A 25,251-nucleotide genomic window follows, 5' to 3' on the forward strand; every position below is an offset into this window, starting at 1 on the left:
AAGTCTTTCGTTTTAATTTGAGTTTGATGAAAAATGGCCACAGGATAACGGTAAAAAAAGACAATTATTACCCAAATTATTAAAGCACAGTGAATTGCCTCAGTATGAAATGTGCTATGTAAATAAAGCTGCCTTGCTAAAACACTGGTATGACACAGTGAATTCCCAATGCAATGCATCAGATGGAAAGTAGAGGTGTGTTCTTGGTGTGATCTGAAGAGATTTATAAGCAGAGCTAAGGAGCATTGAAGACCAAAACAACTGGACTGTTGCAGGTAGTTTGGTTAACATGTCTATGAAGTATGTGAGATCATTAAATTCATTAGTAATGGTAGTGTCATTAATTCAGTTCAATTCAATTATTTATATAGCGTCAAATCACAACAAGAGTCGTCTCAAGGCACTTCACATAACATTCCAATTCAGGACAGTTCATTAAGCCAGTCAGAAATAATGTTTCCTATATAAGGAACCCAGCACATTGCATCAAGTCACTGACTAGTGTCAGTGACTATTCAATCCAATCCAATTTTATTTATGAAGTGCATTCACAAGGCATTACAACCAAACAAGGCACTGTACACTAAAAATGTTAGTTAATTAAACCGGCGTTATACAAACATGTCGAACACAGATAAAAGATAAAAAGGAAATACAACAAAATTCCCAAAACTAACAACTGAAAATCAATAAGACACAGGGTGAATAAAAAATTAGAAAAACATTTTAAAAAGAACCTCAATAGTACGGAAGTTGATAATTGTGAAGTCCATTTTCAAACAATGTAGTTGTAAGTGAGGTTCATGATTATGTGGTATAAGGTTGAAGTAGTGAGTTTTCATGCGTGATTTAAAAATGCTAGCTGTTGGTGCTTGCCTCACTAGTAGTGGTAATGCGTTCCACAGCTTGGGTGCACAGACAGAGAAAGCCCTTTCTCCACGGCTTTTTAAACGTGCATTTGGAACAGCTAGGAGGAGCTTATCTTCAGACCTGAGAGCACGCGACGGGTTGTAGAAATGGACAAGTTCACACAGATATGGAGGAGCTTGATGGTTCAAGGATTTGTAAGTCAGAAGCATAATTTTGAAGTTTATCCTGAACTGCACGGGCAACCAGTGGAGAGATTTCAGAATTGGAGAAATGCGTTGTCTTCTGTCAGCTCCAGTCAGCAACCTAGCTGCAGAATTCTGGACCAGCTGAAGTCTAGAAAGAGCTGCTTTACTGATGCCGTATAAGCAGGAGTTAGAGTAATCCAGCCGTGAAGTGATGAAAGTGTGGACCACCGATTTCAGAAGACGGACACTCAGGATGTGCTTTAGTTTCGAGATGCGTCTTAGTTGGTAATAACATGATTTAACTGTGTTATTGACCTGGGCATCCATCTTCAGAGCCTGGTCCATTTTTACTCCAAGGTTGGAGATTACAGAGGATACATTAGGTGAGAGATAGTTGAAGTCAGGTTGATGAGTAGCCGTGGTACTGTTAGGACTGAAAACGATTAAGTCAGTTTTGGAGTCATTGAGATGGAGGAAGTTATCAGCTAGCCATTGCTTGACCTCAAGGATACAATCAGACAGAACTTTCGTTGATTGAGTTGGCTTAAATGAAAAATAGATTTGACAGTCGTCAGCGTAAAGATGGTATGAGACAGCGTGCTTTCTGAAAATGGCTCCTAAGGGCAGTATATAGAGGTTGAACAGTAACGGGCCGAGAATTGAACCTTGTGGGACACCCCAACGTAGAGACTGTGACTCGGATGAACAGCCGTCCAACATGACCCTAGCTGACTATACAGCAATCCTCATACTAAGCATTATGTTAAGTATTGTCAGTAGTGGTAATTAATGGCAGTGAGGTTGCTTTGTTTCCCAGCATCATTGGTAGAATCAATACAATAAAACAATTTGAGGGGTAAATTATGTACAAAACACAGTTTAAAACGTTTGTATCAAGCCTTTTATTCGGTATACAGATATTCTTAAATTTATACAGTATATATATATATATATTTATTTAGAGATGTATATATGTAACATGTGCCACTGCAAAACCAGAGAAACCTACGTTTGCTTTTAAGATAAATGAAATTAAATCCAATTCTTGTTTAGTGAGTTAAAAAGGTTGTAATGACTGACCTGAATGATCAAGTGAACTGAAAGAAAACAAAGTACTGGTATACTGATTTATTAATAATAATAATAATAATAATAATAATTTACTGTAATCAAACTGAATCTGTAACTGAGAACTACAGTGGCAGCGTGGACCCTTAGTGTCAATCTAGAGCAATTCTATACACACACACACACGCACACACAGAGTGCATATACATACAGACAGGAAGAAAAGTCAGTGATGAGAGCAGAAACTCTCATGTCGTTACTTTAGTCTGATACAGAACCAAAAACGTATGCACACTCTGAGTTATCAAACAATCTAATTATCAAACAATCTTACACACACACACACACACACACACACACACACACACACACACACACACACACACACACACACTAACTCACTCATGCACACACACACTGCAAAGAGGATGGTTTGTTCACTGAAGAACTGAGGACCTCCGTGCATGTGCAGAAAAGAAAGGAGTGCACAGGAAGTAATTTCACAAAACTAGAAAACATTAAGTGAATACTTTTGCAAAGAAATAAAACCCAACAACAACCAAGGAGGAGAAAGTGCTGCACAAATATGTAATTTAAGATGTGTCTGAGTGCGAGTGCGAGAGAGAGAGAGAGAGAGAGAGAGAGAGAGAGAGAGAGAGAGAGAGAGAGAGAGAGAGATAGAGATAGAGATAGAGATAGAGATAGAGAGATAGAGAGAGAGAGAGAGAGAGAGAGAGAGAGAGAGAGAGAGAGAGAGAGAGAGAGAGAAAACACAGGTGTATTCATTTAAGAGGAGCAGGTAGTGTTGGATGTGTTTGACAAAGAACAGGAAGTGCTTGGTTCCCTCTTGTGGTCATTCTGAGTCTCTCTGCACCTCTGAGGCATCTGCCCGACAGATGGGACATGTCCTGTTAGCCTGAGGATGGACAGAAGACCACACAATCAGTTTCAGCAGCTAAGAATGCTAAATCCAAAACAAAAGCAAGATCATAAACTGTTTTTTTAATGATCATGACCTGGTTCACGGACCTGGTGCTTTGGTGGCCCTTACCCCAGTGGAATGTGGTGTAGTCTTTGTGGTGAAATTTTACAATATCTGAACACATTTCCAGCAGAATTACATTCTTACCACACTTGACAGTTAGGAGAAAGAATAAAATCAGCTTTCTCTTCATTACGTTCATTTCAAAACACTGCTCAAGAGTTTCCAATACAAAAATTAAATATTTCAGTCAAATCACAAAATTAAGTGTTCCTCTAACACAGTGATGAACTCCATTCAAATGATCAACACGACCACACAACACACTACAGGAGCACATTTCAACAGAAATTCTCATACGATACTGAATGTGTGACAAACAGGTGTTCGGGGTTATTTAAGATGAAGTGGCAGTCTGATCTCCATGTTGTGTTCACCCACCCTCAGCCACTTGTCGACACACTTTCCGTGGAACTCGTGGCTGCAGGGGAGCACTCGCAGCAGTTGACGGGACTCAAAATCACTCATGCACACCACACACCTGAAGACAAAGGTGTGTTAAGAGTCATGTGGGGTTAAACAAAAACCCTATTGTGTAAAACCCCTTTTTACATGACAAACCAGACATCCAGCCTGACCTGTAACAGAGTTTGACACATTTTAGGAAAAATATTTAAAGTATATTTGTTTAGTACATAAAGTTTAATGAGTAAAAGAAAGTGAAGTTGCTTTAAGCTCAGCTTGTGAAGATCAGGACTAATTTTTAACACATAATTCTTGTGTTTCAGCAAGTGCAGATGCTGCACATAACTTACAGTGTTTGTTCAGACTGGTGGTTATTTGGATTGAATCGATAGGAAGGAAGCTGCTCTATGTCTCCCTTGGTCAGTCCTCGGAGTTTGGCCTCTCCTAGACGCTCGGCGAGATTCAGGAGGGCCTTTGAGAGGAAAAGAGGAAATGTCACCATCGCCATAACAATGAAAAGAGGATTTCCACCGAGCGCATAAACAAACCTCATAGTTCTCCACCTCTCCATCATCTACATCCAGCTCTAAGCTGATGGCAGGACCGGTGGGCTGGACTGGCAGCATTGATCTTTAAAAACAGAAAAAAATCCCAGAAAATCTCACCCAGGATCAAATCTCTGCTAAAACCTTCCTTCATAAAACAAAAATCCTTTTCCTTGAGTGAGTTTCCAGGTCTGCTTACAGGAAGTAAGGCAAGAGGCTGGGGTGGTAAGGCGAGGGTGGAAGCTGTTGCGAACGGTAACGTCGTCCTGGGAGGCGTCGAGGAAAAAAGTTTGGATAGGACTGTGGGAAGAGTCGATGATGCGTGTGTCAGAGTAACTTCACAGGAACAGAAATTTACAGCAGTGTGCAAATGTTTTAAACCACTCCATTTTCTCTTAAGCTTTCCTACAAGAATTTGTTGTAATGTTTTACAGTAGATCAGTAGTTCTCAGGATTTCTGAGCGGTTTTAAATGTAATTACAGTCCTTGTACCTGCCATAACAGCATAACGTTGGGTTTGCTTAAATAAATGAAAATCTGTTAAATGGACAAAAGGAATGAACCTCAGTTACATCTGCACTGTTTAAAAATGGACTCCACAATTATCGACTTCCTTACTATTGAGGTTCTTTTTTAAAATGTTTTTATAATTTTTTATTCACCCTGTGTCTTATTGATTTTTAGCTGTTATTTTTGGGAATTGTGTTGCATTTCCTTTTTATCTTTTATCTGTGTTCGGCATGTTTGTATAACGCCGGTTTAATTAACTAACATTTTTAGTGTACAGCGCCTTGTTTGGTTGTAATGCCTTGTGAATGCGCTTTATAAATAAAATTGGATTGGATTGGAGGAATAAAACCTATCCCTATCAGAAAAAATACAGAATCTGATGTTTTAATGAAAGTGGGAAAGTAATCCTACAGAGCGACGCATCCTCCTTCAGTGGATCGTCTTAACGTATGTAAGAATTTACGATAAAAGCTCTCGGATTACCACGTTGGTGCCAAAATACTACTTTGTGTGTCAAACAGTTATTTTACCAGTACTTTTACTTTGTCATATATAGTCTTAAGCGTGTCTCACCGTGATATTACTGCTGGGGACTGGTTGGGAGACATAAAATTTAATTATGCAAATTTTCTAGCAAAATTTCTAAGTTTCTCAATTGTTCAAGTTTAATCACAAACTTCTTCCAGAGTTTTTGGAAACTACGTTGAGATGGATATGAAACGGGTTTCTGGCAGGAAACTGAATCCTCAGGAACCTTTGGTGAACATTTTAAAAATATAGCTAAAAGTTGCAGCCCAGATTAATCCTTGCTTTAATTTAGTCTGATTTTATGCCAAGTTGTTCATTACATGTTGACACAACATTGGTTCATCTCGTGAGTTCAGGAGGCTTTTGGTTTATTCCTGATGACTTGATTTATAAGTCAGAAGTAAATGGTTTGACAAACAAAAATAATTTTTCTGGAAATATTCAGGTTTTGGACTGAAACGGAGTGAAAAAAAGGCTAAGGTCCAAATTTAAATTTCAAGAAACTTATAGAAATGCTCAAGAAATTCCAACCAAAACCCACAATAAAAGATTACAAAAACCTGCAGCAGCTTGGAAGACGCATTTAAAGACATGAGCACTGACGCTATATTTTTTCATGGTTCCATTTATAGTTGAATCCATTTCTTCTCCATGCTTACCACTCCAAAGATCTCCTGTGGCAGAGGATCATGGGAGAGGAAGTGGAGCTGTGTGGAGTGGGGGGTGAGGGCAGGGTGGGCAGCAGGAGAATAATGGAGACCAGCACCCAGAGACAAGTGCTCTCCTAGCAGCTCCACGTCATTCTCTATTCTCTGTAAAGGCTACAGAGGCAGGAGAGAAGAATCACAACTCTAGGTTACAACGTACAAATACACAGAACTTTACCGAAATCTCAATTAAATGACCTGAGATGCTATTCAGGTTAATTTAGAAGTATAAAATTAAATAACATTTTGTACTGGTCAACGGCAACATATCTGCAGAGCCGTGTAAGCAGCAAACTGCAGATTAGTGAGGAGTAAGAAATCACACACCCTGAAATTTTGCAACTAATCTAATCACCTAAAAGCTTATTGGAAGAGAAGATTAATTACCAAATAACATTGCTAACATCATTTCTCCACTCAATTTCACTGGTTTTATTAAAGAAATAAGCAGATCCTGCAATTGTGTAGATGTCACAAAAGCACCAGCAGTGAAATGTGTGTGTGTGTGTGTGTGTGTGTGTGTGTGTGTGTGTGTGTGTGTGTGTGTGTGTGTGTGTGTGTGTGTAAATTACATGAAATAAAAAGTTTTATTAAAATTAAATTAAAAAAATGAACATAAACAATTAAATTAAATTTAAAAATGTCAAATTTCATAACTTTTTTTAAATAAATGAAAAATAAAATGAAATAGAGACCAGCTGATGAACTCAGTCAAGTGGATAATTAAATCTTCATTACTAAACCTGAAACATTGATATTTGACACTCGCTGAAGGATCCTTTCTGCTCACCGATCGCGCCTGCTGGGCTGGATAGGGTCCAAACTGAGCAGGCTGCGGCAGGTGAGGTGGATGATGGGAAAGGTGTGTGGGAGGATGGGCAAGGTGAGGAGGGGGAATTAAGAAGGCCGAGTCACTGGACAGCAGTGACGGGAATGGGTAGGGCACGGGCAGATGCTGAACAGAGCAGGTCTGAAGGACCTAAGAGACAAACACACAAAAAAAAGACATTTTCTGAGATGAAAAAAAATAACCAAGAATTTTTAAATAATCCTTTAAAGGTCTTTTGAGGAACCCTACAGAGTAGGTAATATGTCATCAAGAAACACAAATCACTCACAGAAGGAGGAACGCTGCAGACGGGATAGTGCTGGCCGCTGAAAACCACCGAGCATGCTGGGATCTGCTGCGGGGCTGAGCGGGGGGGCAGGCTTGTTGGTGCTCCTGGTGGAGACACGGGATACGATCCTGGAGCAGAACCCTGAACACAGACACCAAGATTATGATTTAAACTCTCGTTCTTATAAAAACTCCTCCATTTGCTGCGGATTCTGCAGATATGATGCCCAGAGGCAGAAGTCCATCACATGAGTTCACTTAGCTACACCACATCTTAACTTAGGAGTCCGACAGATCTACATCCCTTCACCTGGAAAGATCTGCAGAACATTAAAAGTATTCAACTGAACTTCAATGTTTAAAAAAAATCTACACTCAAAAATTATGTTTTGCCCAAGTTTGTAGAAATGAATTTAATATGTGCTTTGTAATCTGTCTTGGCAATTGAACAAATTCATCAGAACTTCTCAATGTTAAATATTCCTCTCTGCATAGAGCTCACCACACAAGTTAAAGTCCCATTAGTCATCACACCCTGGTGAAATTCACCTCTGCATTTGACCCATCCCTATAGGGAGAGGTGAGCTGCAGATGTGACCGTGCTCGAGAACTATTTGGCCCCCGCCTGGTGCATTTACAGACATTTAAAAAACCTTTAAAGAGCAAATTGCAGGTTAAATTTTTTTCTAACTTAAATAAAGTGCTGTCCAAAAATACTATTTGAAATGCTTATTGTTGATATTTCATTTAAAAATACATAACTGAGTTTTTCTAGTAAAAGGTGGCCTTTCTCAGCAAAGCTTCTAAAAAAGCTCTTTTTTTAATAAATCTCAACTTCTCATGTAACCAAAGGGAGTTGGAAGCTAGGCGCTGCCTCAGCTCAGTGTGGAGAGTGGGTAGTTTTAGGGTGCAGAGGTCATGTTATCCAGTCAGTGTGTGTGTTTATTAGGTTGGATTGTGTACAGTTTGATAAACTGTTGTTTGTGAAGGCTGTACCAACTCCAGCCTGTCTGGACATCGAGTCCATGGGTTTCCGCCTCTATCTCCGTGCCTGAAGGCATTTTGTGCAGCTGAAAAGACGGGACTTCTGCAACCCACATCGGTCAGTACCGGGACAGGGAGGTCCACGCTGGGCTCCAGAATCCCATGGTGGGTTTTAAAAAATTAAATGTGGATTTCTGAAGCTCAGATCACCGTCAGAACCGACCACCAGAAGACACTCGCAGCTCAGCGGGGCAGTCGAGCTGGTTTCTGGGTCGGAACCGGATCAGAGCCGCCACGGACCTGCAGGAGAGGATCATGCATGGCTTTTAAAAATACCAGCTCGACTGGCTCGCTGGTGTCTGGTAGGATCCAGCTCACAGAAGCCCGCATGAGCTCCAGAACCGGATCTCTCTCCCTCTCTCGAAGCGCTAAACTATGTTAAGTGAACGGATATTAACGAGTACGAGACAGCTGACAGACGCTCATTAGTTTATTATTGTCAAGTATTAATATTATATTAACTGACCAATACTATTTTAATTGTCTGGTACACAATAGTAATCTGTACAATATTGTGATGTTAGCACACGAGTTTAAGCTCGCATTGTTACTCACCTGCTGCTCCCCCGCTGCTTTTCCTCACATCGCAGCACAATCTCTCTGCTTTGGCCGATTTTCCCCCCTCTGATTTGTCTCTGCTCTCTGGGGCATGCAGCAAACTCATAACTTTATGGTTTTGGTCCATCATAGGATTGGACGATTTGTATAATTTTTCTGGGTTTCTTTTATTCGTTTGAGTAGAAAATGGAATGAATCGCTGCTGCGTTTGGACGCACTCCGAGGAGGCAGCATTTGTTCGAAGTCAGAGGTCACATGATCCATTAATCCCCTTCGCTTTCATTTTTAAAACAGCCATTCAATACCATTGCATTTTCATTCATTTTAATAAATTTTTAGTCCAAACAAGCTGAACCGAGTGCCTCAGTAAGTAACAAACAATGTAATTCAACAATTTCACTTAAATTAGGAACATTTCACCTGCTGAGACCCCAACGCACTTTCCTTCTGCCCCGCGTAAACCTGAACTGGTCACCTGCAGCTTATGCTTAATCAAATGTCTGTAGGGAGCTTGCTGAAGAGGATATGAAGTTCTGGATTTTTGCACATGACAGTCTAATGGATGTTTAAATGTTCTGGATGGATCCACGCTCTGCTGACACACTCGAAGCGGGTGCTGAAAAACGAGTGCTACTTCAGTCAAGTTTTAAATCAGGAAAATTTTCTCCAAATGAAAAATAGAAGGGTTTCCACTTTCCACTCAATGCTGCGCTGTTGTGCGCAATCTCGAGCACGCCACAGATGCTCTCAGAGTATGGAGAGTGATTTCCGCCTCCATAATCCGAGCTCCTCCTCACCGCACCGCTTGCGTCACTGTCAGCAGCGAGAGGCGAAGGAGGTGAGAAAATGCTAAGATGCGCTGATGGAGATCTTTTCTTGATTGTTACCTCCACAATGTTCTCTGTGCGCAACGTGTAAAATATTTGTCATTAACAAACTAACTCAGGGGTAAACAAATAAACAAACAAATCACCTCCTGTAAAAATACAACCTTAACGGTTCAGCCCATCACCGATGGTCGATTCATTCATCCCATCGACCAACCCTGTTCCACCATAAGTATAATTACAAACATTTAAAGTTTCTTCTGTGTCAGAGACAGCATTAGAACCCATATTTTTCTCTGGATTAGGCTAACAGGTGTAACGTCATGAAGGAGCTGTTCCACGAAGGTTATTTACCCTCTCTCTCCTCAGGAAGAACTAATCTGCATGAGACTGCCTCATTTGCTTCTAAACTGTTTCTTCCTTTCCAGCTCAAGAGAAGAATGAAGACAAAGGACTCTTTCTTTTAATAAATCAGAAGAACTCTATTTTTAATAAAGCTATTCAAACAAAGTGTTAGTCCAATAATAAAATGTGAACCAGTCTGTGAAATGACAATGTTATGATCAGTAGTTTTTAATAGGTAATATAATTTTAAACTAGCCACACTAGACATTCTCATCCACGTAAGGTTAAGTCACATGACACATTTCCTTTTTCTGATCCAATAAGAACCTTCAAGATCTGACGCGAGGCGTGGTTTTGTTGGTGCTTGGTAAATCTGTCCTTTTTTTGATTTGACCGTAAATCAAAACATCCAAATTATAAAACTACGCCCACATCATCTTAACTTCAGTTCAAAGCGTTCTAGAGAAGTTGTTGGAGTGGCCAATCCGTAACTTTCCTCTTCAGCTGAAAGAACCTAACGACAAGCTGAATTAAATCTGTTGCATGTTCCACCTGCTGCAACGGTTCCTTTCAGAATAAAAGCTGAACCATCACGACCCCTTTTTGGGTCTTACTAGATGCCAATAAAACTGTTGTGACCTGGAAGTATCTCAAGACTGGTCTGGTCGGCATCCGCTGCTTTTCTACTGGCTTCGGTGCCAGAGGTGGTCAAGCTGGACCTCGACATTCCTGATCTAACGGAGACTTCCGCCAAGGGTGCATAGGTCAGCAGAATGGCGTCTCAATGTGTGTTAGAAATCTCCAAACCAAAGCTTAGCACGAACCATTATCTTCACTCCCATCAGAACTAATCGTTTCTCCAGATTTGCTGGTTCTGAACAACATTCCACACACCATCCATCTTGCCTCATTCACACCAAGATCCATTCATCACACAGAGTGTTTAGTGTTTAAAGTTAGTCTAGTTTTAATTTGTTTAGTAATAAATCTTTAAACTTTTAAACTTGACTTTTTCTTTTGTCTCTGAGTTAATACGAAGTGGTTACATAATCCCTGCAATAAAAAGTTCCAATCTTCTGGTTTAAGTTATCCAAAAGGTCCATAAGACTGATTTCATATTTCCTATGGAATGTCACATTTTATGGTTCATTAAATAATATGTAAATTTAATCGTTACACAGGACTCCATTTGCTGACATCACTTGGTTTGGCAAAAAAATAAAAATGAATAAACATTTTCTCATAAAAATGACTCTAAAAGCCTAAATAATTCATGTATGTGTAAAAAATATGTTTAAAACGAGTTTCTATTATGTTTCCCCAACATTGGTTCATGGGAGTCTCTAACCTGCAACTTGCCCTTTATAGCTGATTGTCAAGCAGGGATGCATTGCGTCCCTTTTTTCTAAGGTCTTTGACGTGACCCGACCAGGATTTGAACTCTGCTCTCCCAGTCCCAGGGCGGACACTACCACTAGGCCACTGAGACTGAGGCCTACATTATCAAATTTAATCTAAACTATTAACTATTTTTCCTTAAAAAGAGGAAAAATATATTTTCAAAATTAAAATCACATTGGATTAAAATTATAGCGAAGTTTCTACAAGACTACAGACAAAGAACTGCTAGACCTCCTCTAGTGAAACATCGACCAGAACCTACATAAAGACAACTGTCCAACAAATCTTATAATGGGAGCTTTTCTGAAAACTTGTGTTCATTTTTAACCATATAACCTCATTTTCTACACTTCTCATTAGTGAGGAAAAATACAATCTACCTGGTCTTGGATGTCAAGGACACCCCCGCTCTGTTGCTGGGACGGGTGGGGGTATTGGTGCTGTGGATGAGCCCCAGGGTGCAGAAGCCTGGGAGACAGGTTTGGTGACTGGTGAACAGGTCTAGGTGAGGGATTTGGGGGGTGGTAACCTGGACGCTCTTCAGGGCCAGACCCCAGCCCTCGAGGGGGCAGCTGGCTGTAAGGGAGGTAACCCTGTGGAGGAGTTGGGTGTCGGTAGTTCTCATCCTGTTGGCCTGAAGATGAGCCATGGTGGGGGTGAGGGTGGTGGTGATGTTGGTGGCCTGTGGGGGGATGGTGAAGGTGGTGGTTGTTGTTGCTGTTGTAGTGGTGGTGGTGGCGGGTCAGACGGTCTCTTCGGCCACGCTGGCGTCTCATTGGAGGACTGAGGTGAAAGAAAGAATATAAAACTAAAGAAAGGGCTAAAAGGGTAATGTTGACATAAACCGCAATATACAGGAACTTTTCTTTACTGCGAGTTTCTTTCGATAAATTAACCCATAAAGGCACAACTGGCAGTTTTGCTTGCAGTTAGCACCCCCGAGTGTCCATTATCAATTATCTGTGGTCAAACTGAAAGCAAAATCTTGATGTGCATTCGTCTTTTTAACACCTTAATCTAACAGCTGACACGTCTCCCAGCCTTCCTTAGTGTCTACAGGAGTGATTCATCATGAAATTAAACAAATCAGCTGTGTTCATGACCTAAAACATGCAGGAAATGTGCTGGAAGAAGCAGACTGCAGCACCAGGTATGTCAGCTCAAGTCCCAACAGAGCAGCCCACCAGGCTGAAGTTGCAAATGGAATATTCTGGCCACAGGGGGCGATGGAGGGCTGGGTGGCCTTTCATTAACCCTGTAAAGGGTTATTTTAGCACATATTGGCTTAAGAAAATTATTTAAAAATATAAAAAGATTGCAAAGTATGGCTTTAAAAGGGATACTATGAAGTGTGTTTCTGGGTAAAAATGACCATCTTCACTGTTGTAGTTTCCTGATTGGTACATTCTACAGGACTAACAAGCTAACAGCAAGTCTGAACACAACCAGGACCAAACAGAAATACAGTATTTTCACGACCATAAGGCGCACCTAAAAGTCTTAAATTTTCTCCAAAATGTACACCGCGCCCTATGGTGCGGTGTGCCTATTGTGTTGTTGTGCGACGCGAACGTAGTAGAAGACAAGGGGCGTGGCGTGAACGTGCGGACGTGAGCGAAGACAGACCTGTGGATTTCCCACATCGTCATCAACATCCTCGCCGTTTGACTCTGACTACGGCTGTGAGTCTCCGCCAACTTCCTCTGCTTCCAGTTCAAATAACAGCCGTACTATCTGAACTGCCTGGTGGACATTTATCCATCTCATCATCCTTTATATAAGCCTAATAAAAGCCTACTAAACTGCAGAGACAATATATCTGTCCGGATCGCTCCAAAATATGAAGTTTACCGTCAATATCTGTCTAATTGTTTGTTGTTACGCCGTTTGCGACACTGTTTTCCCCGCGAAGCGGCTCCTTTTTGCGCACAACTCGTTACTCGTGCAGCCTTCCTCTCTCTCTCGGCTACATGATGATACTTTTTATCAATTGAATATGTGAGACTTCCACCAACAGCAAAAGGATCTCATGTTTTGTGGGTTTTTTATGTTCACAAGCACATTCCCTCTCACGGATTACTAAACTGCTGTTTTGACAAGTTGTCAGATTGTCTAAAAATAGGTCGTTTTTTAGTTTAGTATAATGGGCTCGACACACGGGAGGCGACATCGCCTCTCCTCCATTCATTTTCAATGAGACATGCGCGCTGCTGCGGATCGCCTCCTGTGTGTCAGGTAATAAAAGCGACAGCGACAAATTTCGCTGATCGCGGTCGTTTGTCGCCTCCCGTGTGCCGAGCCCTTAACTCCACTTTTACGTTGCCTATTAACAAAATTTAAAAACTGGGTGTAGTTTATAATCTCCTTTTTAAAGCTGAATCGAAACCGAAACTCAGGGAGGCGGAGTCTTGCTGCTACAGCGTCCCAAATCAGACCTGTTCAAAAGACGCGGATACACGTCCATGGACCCCAGAGGGTCAATAAAACACAATTCAAATCACACTATTTTCTTAGGCCTATTAATAACACACATATGATTTTGTTCATGTGGAAAGTTTATGTGGATAAATCCAACAACTACCGGTAAACACATTCTGAACTTCAACACAGCGCATCAGCGCTTGAAGCGATGCTGCGAGCAGCTGCGACCCAAAAAGTACCAGAACCGCTCTCAGTGCATGTGCAATCATGCATCAACACTGCTCACCTGCTATTTCCCTAATAACTCACGCTGTTCGTTTTTATTTCTACACATTTTTTTTTACTCACAAAGATTGTCAAGAAAGCGTGTTTGTCGTGTTCATTTCAAATTAAACTGATCACAAAACACAGATTTACTTTCTTTATTTCATTTTCCTCATCCAACCCCCATAAATCCCTGTGTGTCCTCCTGCAGCACTCCCGGTGTAAGCCCGGGTTTAGTAGGAGGGAGACCTGCGATTATCGCTTTGTCACACATGTCTCATTGAAAATGAATGGAGGAGAGGCGAAGTTGCCTCCCGTGTGTCGAGCCCATTAGAAGAGCACGAGCCGTCAGCGCACGCAATGAGGAAGTGCACGTGCGCTCTAAACCAGGTCTGAACCAGGACTAGACCAGTAAAGTGAAGCATGCTTTTGGGTGTTAATAATTTATAATTTTCACAATGTCTGGTTTGCACTGATATGTTCCGAGTCCCAAGCCCGCACAGATGTTTTGCCGTGCCCCCGCCCTATAACCGGTGCGCCTTTTGTCTAAAAACACACCGGTAACTGAAGCTGCGCCCTATAACACGGTGCACCCTATGGTCGTGAAAATACGGTACTTCGGTAGAAACCTTTAAACCTGCAGTCATTTATCATTGCATATCGGTCAACATGGTACTGTGTAGTTCTTTACGAATATGAATCACAACAGCAACCACAGCAATTATTTCTGGTGCACCTAGGAGTCACGCCAAGGCAGAAATACTTCCACCAAAAACTGACTAATCTGTAAAGGCTTTAAAAAAACACATTACCTTAAACTGCTGTGAATTTTTTGGGACTGAAACCATTTTAAAATGGCTCCAAACAGAACATGTTCAGTATAACAATCAATATGCGAGAAGGTTGTTCTCATTTTTACACACAAATGTTCGAAATATCCTAAAGGCAAAGAACTACATGTAAGGACACAAAAATGCTACAATAACAATTTTTATTTTAAAAACTGCGTGTTTTTGGAGAAAGAAGTTTGATTGGTTTTTGAGTTTGTTTCATTATCAGAGCCCAACAAGTATGGCAATTTAGAATAAAACGCTACATAAAAAGGACCTTATATCAGTGGCGGTTCTACATCGAATTACTCCCCGGGCGAGGCCCCCTTTGAGCGCCCCCCCCCAACCCCCCCACCACCACCACCACCACCACCACCACCACCACACCACCCCACCTGCATGAACACATGCATGTTTTCTACAAACAAGCATGTTTTATTAGAACGACTATTAAACATTCATTTTTCTAAGTTGCACATATTTACATTAATTACTATGAAGTTGTCAGAATGTAAAGCACTATACATTATATACTGTATCAAAATATATAGAATCAAATATACAAAAACAAACAATAACTAAATATTAAGAATATATGAACATAATAGATAATAAATATTCTAAATAGCAAAAATATTTCACACATAACAAACTAAAGATAATCACTACAGCATTGCACTTAGAAAACACAAACTAAAATTAAAACCTAACCTTGATGCAACATCATCAATAATGTCATCACATGAAATCTGCTCCCCCTACTGAGTGATTGATACTAATCAGAGCCAGGTTAGTGAGCCGCCCCTGAAACATAGGTGACCTCAGGTATGACTTGATCAAGTTTTGAAAAGCTCCTCTCAGCTTGAGCCACAGTGACTGGCAGAGCAGTCCAAAAGTTGGGGTAGATCTCCAATAGATCTCATGATCCATAATATTTTAGAATTGCCTCTGAAATTGTAATTTAAACTGACATAAAAAACTGTAGACTACCAAAAATGCCAACTTTTACAGAACAAATCATGTAAAAAATAATCAGTGCAGCCATCAGCAATAAATAAACAGGATAGTTAGTGGTGACTGGGGAGTTTTCTTCTGCTTGTAGAGTTGTTTTATTTATTATTATGTGAACATGATCAACATGTGTTTGTTGTTGTTCAGGCAGGCCACAGGCTGCAGCGAGCATTTAACAAATCCTAGTTTGAATCAGTAAAAAACGATTCAAGGACTTTTTTCAAACCATTTGAATATTCGTTTAAATATTTCAGCCCTATTAGCTCTGTTAGCAATTAGTTGACCGCATTTAACCGTTAAAATCCCAGTTAACTGGTTCAAAAAATTGAAAACATGCATCATGAGAGCTACATACCTTTATCTTTCTGCTCTTTTTTCTTTTTTTCCCCCTGAATCGGGCACCTGGTGGTTTTAGCCTTTTTATGTTCATCTCTTCTGTTTGGCTCCTGACTCAGTAAGTTTCCTTTAGTCAGGACTAAACTATTTGACCTTGATGGGGGGGTGACCACAAAATCGTTTTGTTTTTCCTTTTTTTATTCGGCCATTTCACACAATTCAGAGAAACCTGAAAGAATGATAGGCCTGTGTTTATGATATTATGAATGAAATATGGAAGAACGTTAAGATGTGATTGACTTTAGCCATGTTAATACAGTTGATTCAGCCCCTGCACGCTCATTTCATTTGGGAAAGACGCAGAGGTGAATTCCCCCGCCGCACCCCTCCCCTTCCTGTTCTTCATAGACACACGGTGCACGTGAACGTTCTCGTCAGCAGGAGCGCCTGCAACTGCAGGGGGCGCCAACTCGCTGTTTCCAATCCAGACACTGTCATATGACAGATAATAGAAAACCTCGGTGCGGCGCAGATTTCTTTTTTTTTTTTTACTCCGCGCTTGTGCGCCCCTTTTGTGTCATGAAAAAATGCCGCCCCGGGCAACTGCCCTGTCTGCCCGTGCCTAAAACCGCTACTGCCTTATATGATAAAACTGATCATTATCATGCCAAAAAAAAAATCTTTAATTCTTGCTATAGTTTTGCTCGTATTTTAATTTGGCTGAAATAATTTCCTCACCCTATAATGAAAACAATGAGATTATTCATTAATCTTGAGTATGTGTCTACTAGGCATACCTGCGGCGGTTTCTGGCAGGTGTGTGGCACCTCTCTGGCATGTAGAGGGGGTGTGGTCTGCGATTAGGAGGCAGCTCCCACGGGCGAATAGGAGAGGATGGAGTAGAGGGGGGGGCGGAGCTTAAATCTATCATAGACTGCTGAGAAAGACGCTGCCGCTTCGGGCTCGGGCTGTCCTCCATCTATATAAAAAAAAGTCACCAATGAAACACAATCTATTCAAACCAGGAGAGCGAACAGAGAGTCTTTCATCCTTACTTTGTCTCGATCCTCACTGCACACATTGTCTGGATGAAAATGCAGCAGTCCTCCTGCAGAACAGAGAATTAAAAAAAACAGAGCTGAGAAAAGCATCTACATCACAACACACAGGCATTTGTTTCTTAAGCCAACAAAAACAACACAAACGCAGGTGGCTGGTTGACTCTGATTTTATCTCCCACTTTAAAATCACCCTGAGTGCCAAAAACACCCTGTTATCTTGATGAAGCCTTGCTGATTGGTTTGAAAACTTGAACAAGCTTGATGGCAGAAACAAAACATGCACCTGACAACACATTCAACTCCGGTTCTGAGCCCACAGAAAAGCTTTCCTTCTAAATCAGAATCTTACTGCTTTAAAAACGAGGTGGACAAGAAAAGCAGCAATCTCTGGAAGATGTCACCATCGTAGCAGGCATATCGCTTCCTCTGATCTAACATGAAAAGCCTGTTAGCAGGCACAGACGTCAGCCATGAAGCATGTCCAGAGCATCTCGCCGGCTTTGCATGCTTTTTGTTTCTTTGTTTAGAAGCACCACGTCTCCAGCTACTGCTCACAGCCAGAGACCTTTGACAAAGTTAACGCTGCACCATCTGGGAACAAAATGAGCAGAGAAAAAAGTCCTAATCTCATTTTGCAACTTGTATTAGCTTCTGAGATCAGAGAGTACACTTTGGTTTATAGTGAATCTATTTCAGTTTGGACTTTGTCAGAATAAAAAAAAGACAAACGGTGGATCATGTGACAAGCATAATAACACAAATCATTAGTCCTGTTACAATGAAAAACAAATATCATATATTTGTAGTCTAATAATATCCTATTAACTGGAGTGGCCAAACTGTGTCATGACTGCAAAATGAGCTGTTGGAAAGAACAAAAGAGCACAAATCCACAAGGCTGAAGCGTCCCTGAAGAAAAACAAAAGACCACTTTTCACACTGCAAGGACCAATCAGATCTGTTTCCTTAACTAGTTTTCTATTTACTTGCTGGAGTACAAGTGAAGGGCATATTCAGATTGTTTTATACCATTAAACCAACAGAAGATGTCTCAGAGAGTGAAACGTTCAAAAAGTCCAAGATAACAATCAAGAAGAAAGCCATTCACATCATTTCAGAGACATGGAGCCCTTCCATCGGCTTATTTGACAGTCCACATGTGCAGTCTGGATGCAACATGTGCACACAAACACACACTTCCAAGTCCTCATTCCAGCCTTCAGAAAGATAAAGAAATGATTTAATCACCAAAAAGAGAACAAATATTTATTCTCTCAAGTCTCTTGTTTCTTCTTCTGTGCCTCACAATCCAAAGCCTGTCTGCCTCCTCGGGAACAACAGATCTGAAAGAGTCTGCATCCCTTCCTTATTAATGCAATGTTACTCCAGAGCCACGTAAAGTCCTACTCCAGTGACGGCTCAGATGACCCGACAGTGCCTGTGGAAAATGGAAAGATGAGCAGTTAGGCTAAAAACCCAACAGCAGGACCAAGTCATCAGCTTTATTCATCTTACTACATGTTTTTTAACCCCCACTTGGGCCTGATTTGTGATCCTCACACACCCATGTGTTTTTGAAAAACTAGGTCTGGTAAAGCCTGCAATGGACTGGCTCTCCTGTTCAGGGTGTACCCCGCCTGATTGCCCATTGACCGCTGGGTTTAGGCACCCCCCTCCCCCCCTCCTCCCTCCCTTTGAGCCAGAATGGAAGGGTTTTGTTGGCGAGCAGACATGACCTTATTTCCTACAAGCACAGTTGCTAAGGAAGACTGACGCCATTTGTTTCTCAACAGACAATCAAGAGAGGCTTGGTGGCCAACTGTGAGCATATGCCATCATCAGGCAGAAATTTGTCCATGGCCCATTTTAAGCCAAGATACAAGATGAAACAATATTAAAAGAAGAAAAAGTTACACGTACACCCAAGACACCCCAGTTCTATTAAAAAGAAAAGAAAACCAATGCCTACACCCGCTGCTGCCAATATGGGTTAGGGGTTGTTCTAACTCCTGTTTGTCTGGACGTCATGTTCATCGATTTCCACAACTGAAAATTGGTATGACAAGCATAGAGATGAAATCATATAAATACAGAGGTGACCTGGGCAGGGGCTTTCTATTGGTCGCCATCTTGGATAGGTCAGCAGTCACCCCCAACACATTGATTGGGCTAGAAAAATCAATAGTATTTCCACATAATCTGTTTTCAATAGTACGCCAGTTGTTGGAACGATAGACCACACAAAAACAGGTATGTTGCTCACTCAGTGTTGACTCTGATTAGGTTTTGGAGTGAGGGACCCATCCAATATGGTGGTGATGGGGTTACACTCCAGTGTTAAACGTCGCCTCTACATATTTCGTTTCCTCTCGTTCCCACCTCTTGTGGCCACTAGCCGTTTGTTTCATAAAAACAGTACATTCATACTGATTTCAAAAGTAAACTTTCTTTTTCTTAAGTAGACCCACTTTTTATTCTGATTACTGTTTGAATTTGGGACTATTTTATTTTGAGCATGAGAAAGTAGTAAAGCAGCTCTCACGTGAATGTTTTAATGCCATGCTCGCATTTAGTAAACAGGAAGCCAACATAGCGGCGTAATCAGAGTCGGCGATTATGATTTAACTACCTTACAAACTCAAACTACAGAACAAAAATTATTTTCATGGAAACGTGTTTAATGTAATATGTCAGGGGACACGTTTATGTTGAAATATATTTAAATAAAAAAACGCTCTTACCAGTTAGCATTTTTAAGTCTGTGTGCATTTTGAAAGTCCCCACGCTTCAGCAGCTCTTCTTTAGTCATTTAAATTAATCATCCCTGTTTAGCCTGATCCCATCAACTCTTGCTGCTGGCTCAAAACTGTATGGCTGTGCACCTTCAGCATTTAACATCAATGTATGTTCAGGTTCAGAACCCGGAGCTTTGTCACTTCTAGTTTCCAGCAAGAGGTGCTGTTTTTAGACGGTTGAGCTAGGAGAACCTTATTAGAACAGTCATTTTAATGAAACTATAAAATTAAGACCTGTTAAAATATAGGGCTTCAAAGTGTGTATAATGTGGAAGACGCCCTTTGAGGTTGTAATAGGGTTGTTTGACAACTGCTTTTTTACTCATATAGTCTTAACTCCTAATTTCCTTTACCATATATGATGATACCAATATATGCAAGGTCTCTCCTCATATAAAAGAAAGATATACTGAATCATGAGATTAATAACATCACATATATTTCATCATTCATACTTTTACTTTAACCATTATGTGCGCAAAATATGCCAACTACTTCCATTTAAGTTTGGCCACTTGTGCCAAACAAACAAAAATATCTCAAAACCTTCACCTCAGATCTGTCATATTTCTACCAGGAGTGGGACCTGACCCTTATTTCATTAAATTAAAACATCTGTTTAAATTAATCAAAACACGCTGTTAGCGTCGAAATGAAGAGCAAGAAGGGCAGGATGAAGCGAGTGCAGGACTAAACCGGTGGTGCGTGTGCGGCAAATGCGTCTCCATGGTAACCGAGAGGGAGAGTGTTTGTTGTCTAGGCTCACGTTTTTGTCAGCAGAAGTTAACGGTAAGCTATCGTGTGATCAAACTTATTCAATTATGAATTACTTTGGAGAATTTTAGCATCCAGGGCTGTCGTGTGCTTCTTAGATGATTAGGATATTCAGTTAAACGACTTTAATCGTTTTAGCAGATATTATATATTCGGAGAACACTGTATTGCTACACTTACTGCTTGTTTTATTGACGGGAGAGGTGAATGTTCAGCTTCATCCGTGACGAGTGGCGCGTCCAATGGTTAGCTGAACGTGACAGAAGCAGCAGCTGCAGGAGCGGGTTGTCAGCTCAGGAGAGCGTCCAGCGTCTCTCATCTCTCTGAGGGCGTTTAGGCTCCTTGTGTGGGAAAATGGTCGGTAAAGCACTTAGTTTCCGCCTTCTCTTATACCCAGCTGCTCCGGTGAGCTCTTTAAGTAGTTGTGGTCGACTATAAGCCTCAAACGCATCAGGAGAAAAATGTTGGGAACACAGCTGCCGATCTTTGGGAAGTTGTGTTCGTCCACGGGCATCTTCCCACTGCTTTCTCCTCTTCTTGCCAGGGAAAGCTGTGTAAACTCACATCACTCCCCTTATTGCCCTTTGACTGGAAATTACATCCAAAAGCAGCACAATGTGGCATTTTACTTAATTATTAATATGGTGAGCATGTAAACTAACACTAGCGTCAACAGCTATTCTTCCAAGTCCAACCAATATACGTCATCGCCCCCAGAGTTCATTGCGTGCGGAAAACATGGCGTCCTACTTATGTAAAAAATTTACTAAATATTATACATTTATAAATCAACAGAAATGTTTGTGTGTTTCTTACAACATAGCTTGGTACAACAGAAAACTTGTGGCTTATTAGGGCATACACGTCCTCATAGCCGGAGTTCCTTTTAAAGGCTTATATGGGGGAAAGAGACCAGTGTGAAGTAGAAAGGAAACATTGCTACATCTCCTACATCACCATCATCCCTCCCGCAATCTCAGATCTTCTGCTTCCAACCCACTCTCTCAAACAACCACTTCAAATCACTGCACCACTGGGAACAGAGCCTTCTCCATAGCAACTCCCACCCTATGGAATTCTCTCCCCCAACATTTCCGTGTCACAGATTTACTTCAGAAATTCAAGACTGCTTAAAATGTTCAACCAAGCATTTAAACCCCATTAATTCATTTTGTTTTACTTATTTGTCCTGTTTGTTGTGTTTCCTGCTTTGTTTTCCTTATATGTAAATTTTCTTTGTTAAAAGTGCTATATAAAACATCTGTATCAATATGATTATTGTTGTTATTACTACACCAGCAGTCATCACATCAGCAAGCAATCTGGGGAAAAACAGATGAAAATCACAACCAAGAAAGGGTGTTTCATTTCATACTGTGTGTGTGTAAATATTATTAAGTTTCAAACATCTCTTCCAGGGGTGTCAAACTCATTTTAGCTCAGGGGCCACATTGAGGGAAATCTAGTCCCAAGTGGGCCGGACCGGTAAATAAAAAAAAAAAACTTCAGATTGTTTTCTTTGTTTTAATACAATCAATATGAAACAAGACTGGAACCTGAGGACAGTGTAGTACAAGTACAACACCTGAAGTGTACTTGAAAATTTGAAGAAAAAATAAATAAAAAATCAATAAATTAAAAAAACGTTCCTTAGTTATTCAAAGAGCTTACAGATCACATGGCTAGATCAGTTCCATGCAGCACTTAAAAGTATATTTGACTCATTTTACTTTACATCTTTTAGCTTTCACCAGCACATCAATATCAGAAGTCACATCCTGAGTGGTGGCCAACTTCAGGATGGGATTCAAGTTCTTGTGTGAGCCTTGGGCGCAGCTTTGTTTTATTTATACTCATTACAGAGAAAACTTGCTCACATAGATAAGTTTATTTTCACTCTACATTGTAAAGTATGGAAATAAAGTTTGCACAACCATCTTGCGGGCCGGATTTAACCCGCTTGCAGGCCGAATCCGGCCCGCGGGCCGCATATTCGACACCCCTTATCTCTTCAGATCAAGAATGCCATGAAATCTGGTATCAACTGTGGAAGAGTAGAGGGAAGTGTAAAAAAACTCAAATACAAATTTAACTTTGGAAAAAACACTTTGAATCTATAAAATGTTCACAAACCAACTTTAAGTAGGGGTTCCATGACAACACAGTCCTTTCTAATTCACTCAGCTAATAATCTGAGGTGTTTGCTTACTGACTTGCAGTATAGCACCTGAAAATCATATTTAAACACAATGCTGGAAAGAATTGATGCAATCAATTACAACTGGGACTCTGTGTGTGTGTGTGTGTGTGTGTGTGTGTGTGTGTGTGTGTGTGTGTGTGTGTGTGTGTGTGTGTGTGTGTGTGTGTGTGTGTGTGTGTTATTCTATTATTCTTGACAAACTGATGGTTAACCCTTAACCAACTGGTTTCTAGTTCAACACTTAACATACAGCTGGTCGTCTGGGTATCAGCTGGCAGTGAAAACACCAAGCCTTCTAGTTAAATGCCTGATAAGCTGCAAGTGGTGTGCCTACTTCCCTCGTGGGTGCATCCTGTGCATGTCTGTAATGATGCATCAAACTGGGCTGCTTACCGGCCCCAGTGTGTCTGTGAGCTCCATGTGCGGAGTGCCGCTGCACCCCCGCAGACAGGTAGCTCCCCTGGCCGTGCGACTGCTGCTGCTGTTGGCTCTCCGGGTAGCTCCGTCCTCCGTGGTGCGGCGCCCAGCCGGGGTTATTCTGCGGCGGATAATTCACCACTGCTCCTCCGCTGGCGCTCACTAAGTTCCCGTTGCCGATAGCGTTGCCGCCTCCATTGCTTCCAACGCTGCCGTTCATGGCAAAATGATAGAAGCCAGACCGAGACCGCGAGCGAGTCCTCGGGGGGTCCATAGCCGGAGAATCGGAGGGCGGTGGTAGATGAGTGGATGGATGGTGAGGCTGACGTCCAGGAAGCCCTCTCTGTAACCGATTCACCACGACTCTAACAAGATACCTAACAGCGTGTTTTGATGAATTTAAACAGATGTTTTAATTTAATGAAATGAACGTGGAAGTAGCAGGTTCAGGGAAGCACAGCCATCAGATGCAGCACCATCTGCATCGCCTCCATCCACACTCCCTAATGCGGATTAAATCAAGCGAAAACGTTTTTATCTATTTGCACTAATAAACCTAAATATATATTTCTGAAAATCTAACTGTACGAAGACGCACAAAACAAAAATAAAATTCTACTTTTATTCTTATCTGTGATGCCCTCGTTAACAGAGCAAGTCTTTGATTCCCTTTTGTCTATTCACAGTGAGCAGTCTGCTCGTACCACAGCTAAATGAAGTCATTTACGGGCACTGGTCACACGAATACGGGTCCTGGTCGAGTTGTAAGGACCAGAGTTATACATAAATCCAATACCGCTAGCTCGTTGTCATCGAAAAACCTAAATTAAACACTTGGATCCACTAACCCAAGCAAGATGGCTAGCTGTCGAGCGATAGCAAACTAAAGAAGCCCAGTCACACTGACACTACTGGTAATAAAATATTAGTTTTAACAAATTTGTTACAAAATTATAACCAAGCTGGAACGACTAGCTCCTTTTGGCGTTGATTTTTCTAAACAATGGCTCGTTCGTTAGCATTGTTTCAATTTTCCAGCGAGCTCGAGGCTAACAGGAAGCGAGGTCTACGGGGGAAAGCAAGTGAAAACAAGCCGACATTACAACCAAACCAACGTCATACTAAATAAATGTTAACTTGGTAATTTGACATACCTAACAGCAGACTACCTCTACCCGTTTGAGAACCCACAGATAGCCAACTCGTCCGCGCAGCGAAGCGGACGGTATTTGTCTCATTTAAATCCCCTCTCGCATTTGCTATCGGGTCTGTTTTCTCTGGTCAGCGGGGAGTGGGGTGAAGATCAATCAATGGGAGTCTCGCGTCGCTGTCAAGTCTAAACTAATAGATGGCGGAGAACAATTCGGTTAACCAAACTCATTCTGCAACTCAACTCAAACAAGTTGGATGTTTAAAAATCTAAATATGCAAGTGACTGATCAAATGTACGTATTTATCGATGGTTACATTTTATCCCGGAGCGCTCCCATTTTGTAGGATTGATTACTTTGGTCTGATAAACATCGGGCAGCTTGCTCGCTCATTAATAATTCAGCAGCTTCAATGCTTTGAAAATCCAACTGGCTGCCTACGGCTTTCAAATGGGTGTGCTAAACATACACTGACATATACTGGTATAAATGTACATAATTCAGAGGGTGTTAGTATATGAGAATAACGATGGGATGGTGCTCTAGAACAATAATAGCTTTTGCTTTGCAAACCGTGCATGATATGGGGTACACATGAAATATGTAAGTGATATACATAGGTTATTTACACTTAAATACACACACACACACACGGAGTAATTGCTGCAGGCATAAAATGTAATATGTAGCACTGTGCTAATTATACCAGTTTAGGTATGTGATGCAAACCAGTCTTAAGCAATCAAACACAATATATCTATATTATGGCTATGTGTTTAGCAGATGCTTTTGTCCAAAGCGACTTACAGGTGATGTTAGACTCTATAACATGAGAAACT

At 41.1% G+C, this 25,251-nt stretch overlaps 1 protein-coding gene across 3 annotated transcripts; it reads right to left on the minus strand.

The window, feature by feature from the left end:
- Positions 1-2,728: 2,728 nt before the first annotated feature.
- Positions 2,729-25,034, minus strand: LOC107377039 (E3 ubiquitin-protein ligase RNF38). 3 transcript variants are annotated; one of them, XM_054739113.2, is made up of 13 exons: positions 24,416-25,034; positions 23,238-24,327; positions 17,070-17,122; positions 16,812-16,993; positions 11,533-11,935; positions 6,979-7,119; positions 6,651-6,839; positions 5,813-5,974; positions 4,315-4,415; positions 4,119-4,200; positions 3,921-4,042; positions 3,547-3,646; positions 2,729-3,039 (listed from the first exon to the last, which is right to left on the minus strand). In XM_054739113.2, the coding sequence occupies exons 2-13, from the start codon at positions 23,533-23,535 to the stop codon at positions 2,977-2,979; spliced, it is 1,896 nt and encodes a 631-aa protein (XP_054595088.2). In that variant the 5' UTR covers positions 23,536-24,327; positions 24,416-25,034; the 3' UTR covers positions 2,729-2,976. The 3 variants fall into 3 exon arrangements, with proteins under 3 accessions (XP_054595088.2, XP_015801914.3, XP_070407450.1); XM_015946428.3 differs by lacking the exon at positions 23,238-24,327; XM_070551349.1 differs by having other exon boundaries at positions 23,238-25,034.
- Between the last annotated feature and the right edge of the window lie 217 nt (positions 25,035-25,251).

Source organism: Nothobranchius furzeri, chromosome 1 (assembly GCF_043380555.1).
Source record: "Nothobranchius furzeri strain GRZ-AD chromosome 1, NfurGRZ-RIMD1, whole genome shotgun sequence".
NCBI classification, from domain to species: domain Eukaryota; kingdom Metazoa; phylum Chordata; class Actinopteri; order Cyprinodontiformes; family Nothobranchiidae; genus Nothobranchius; species Nothobranchius furzeri.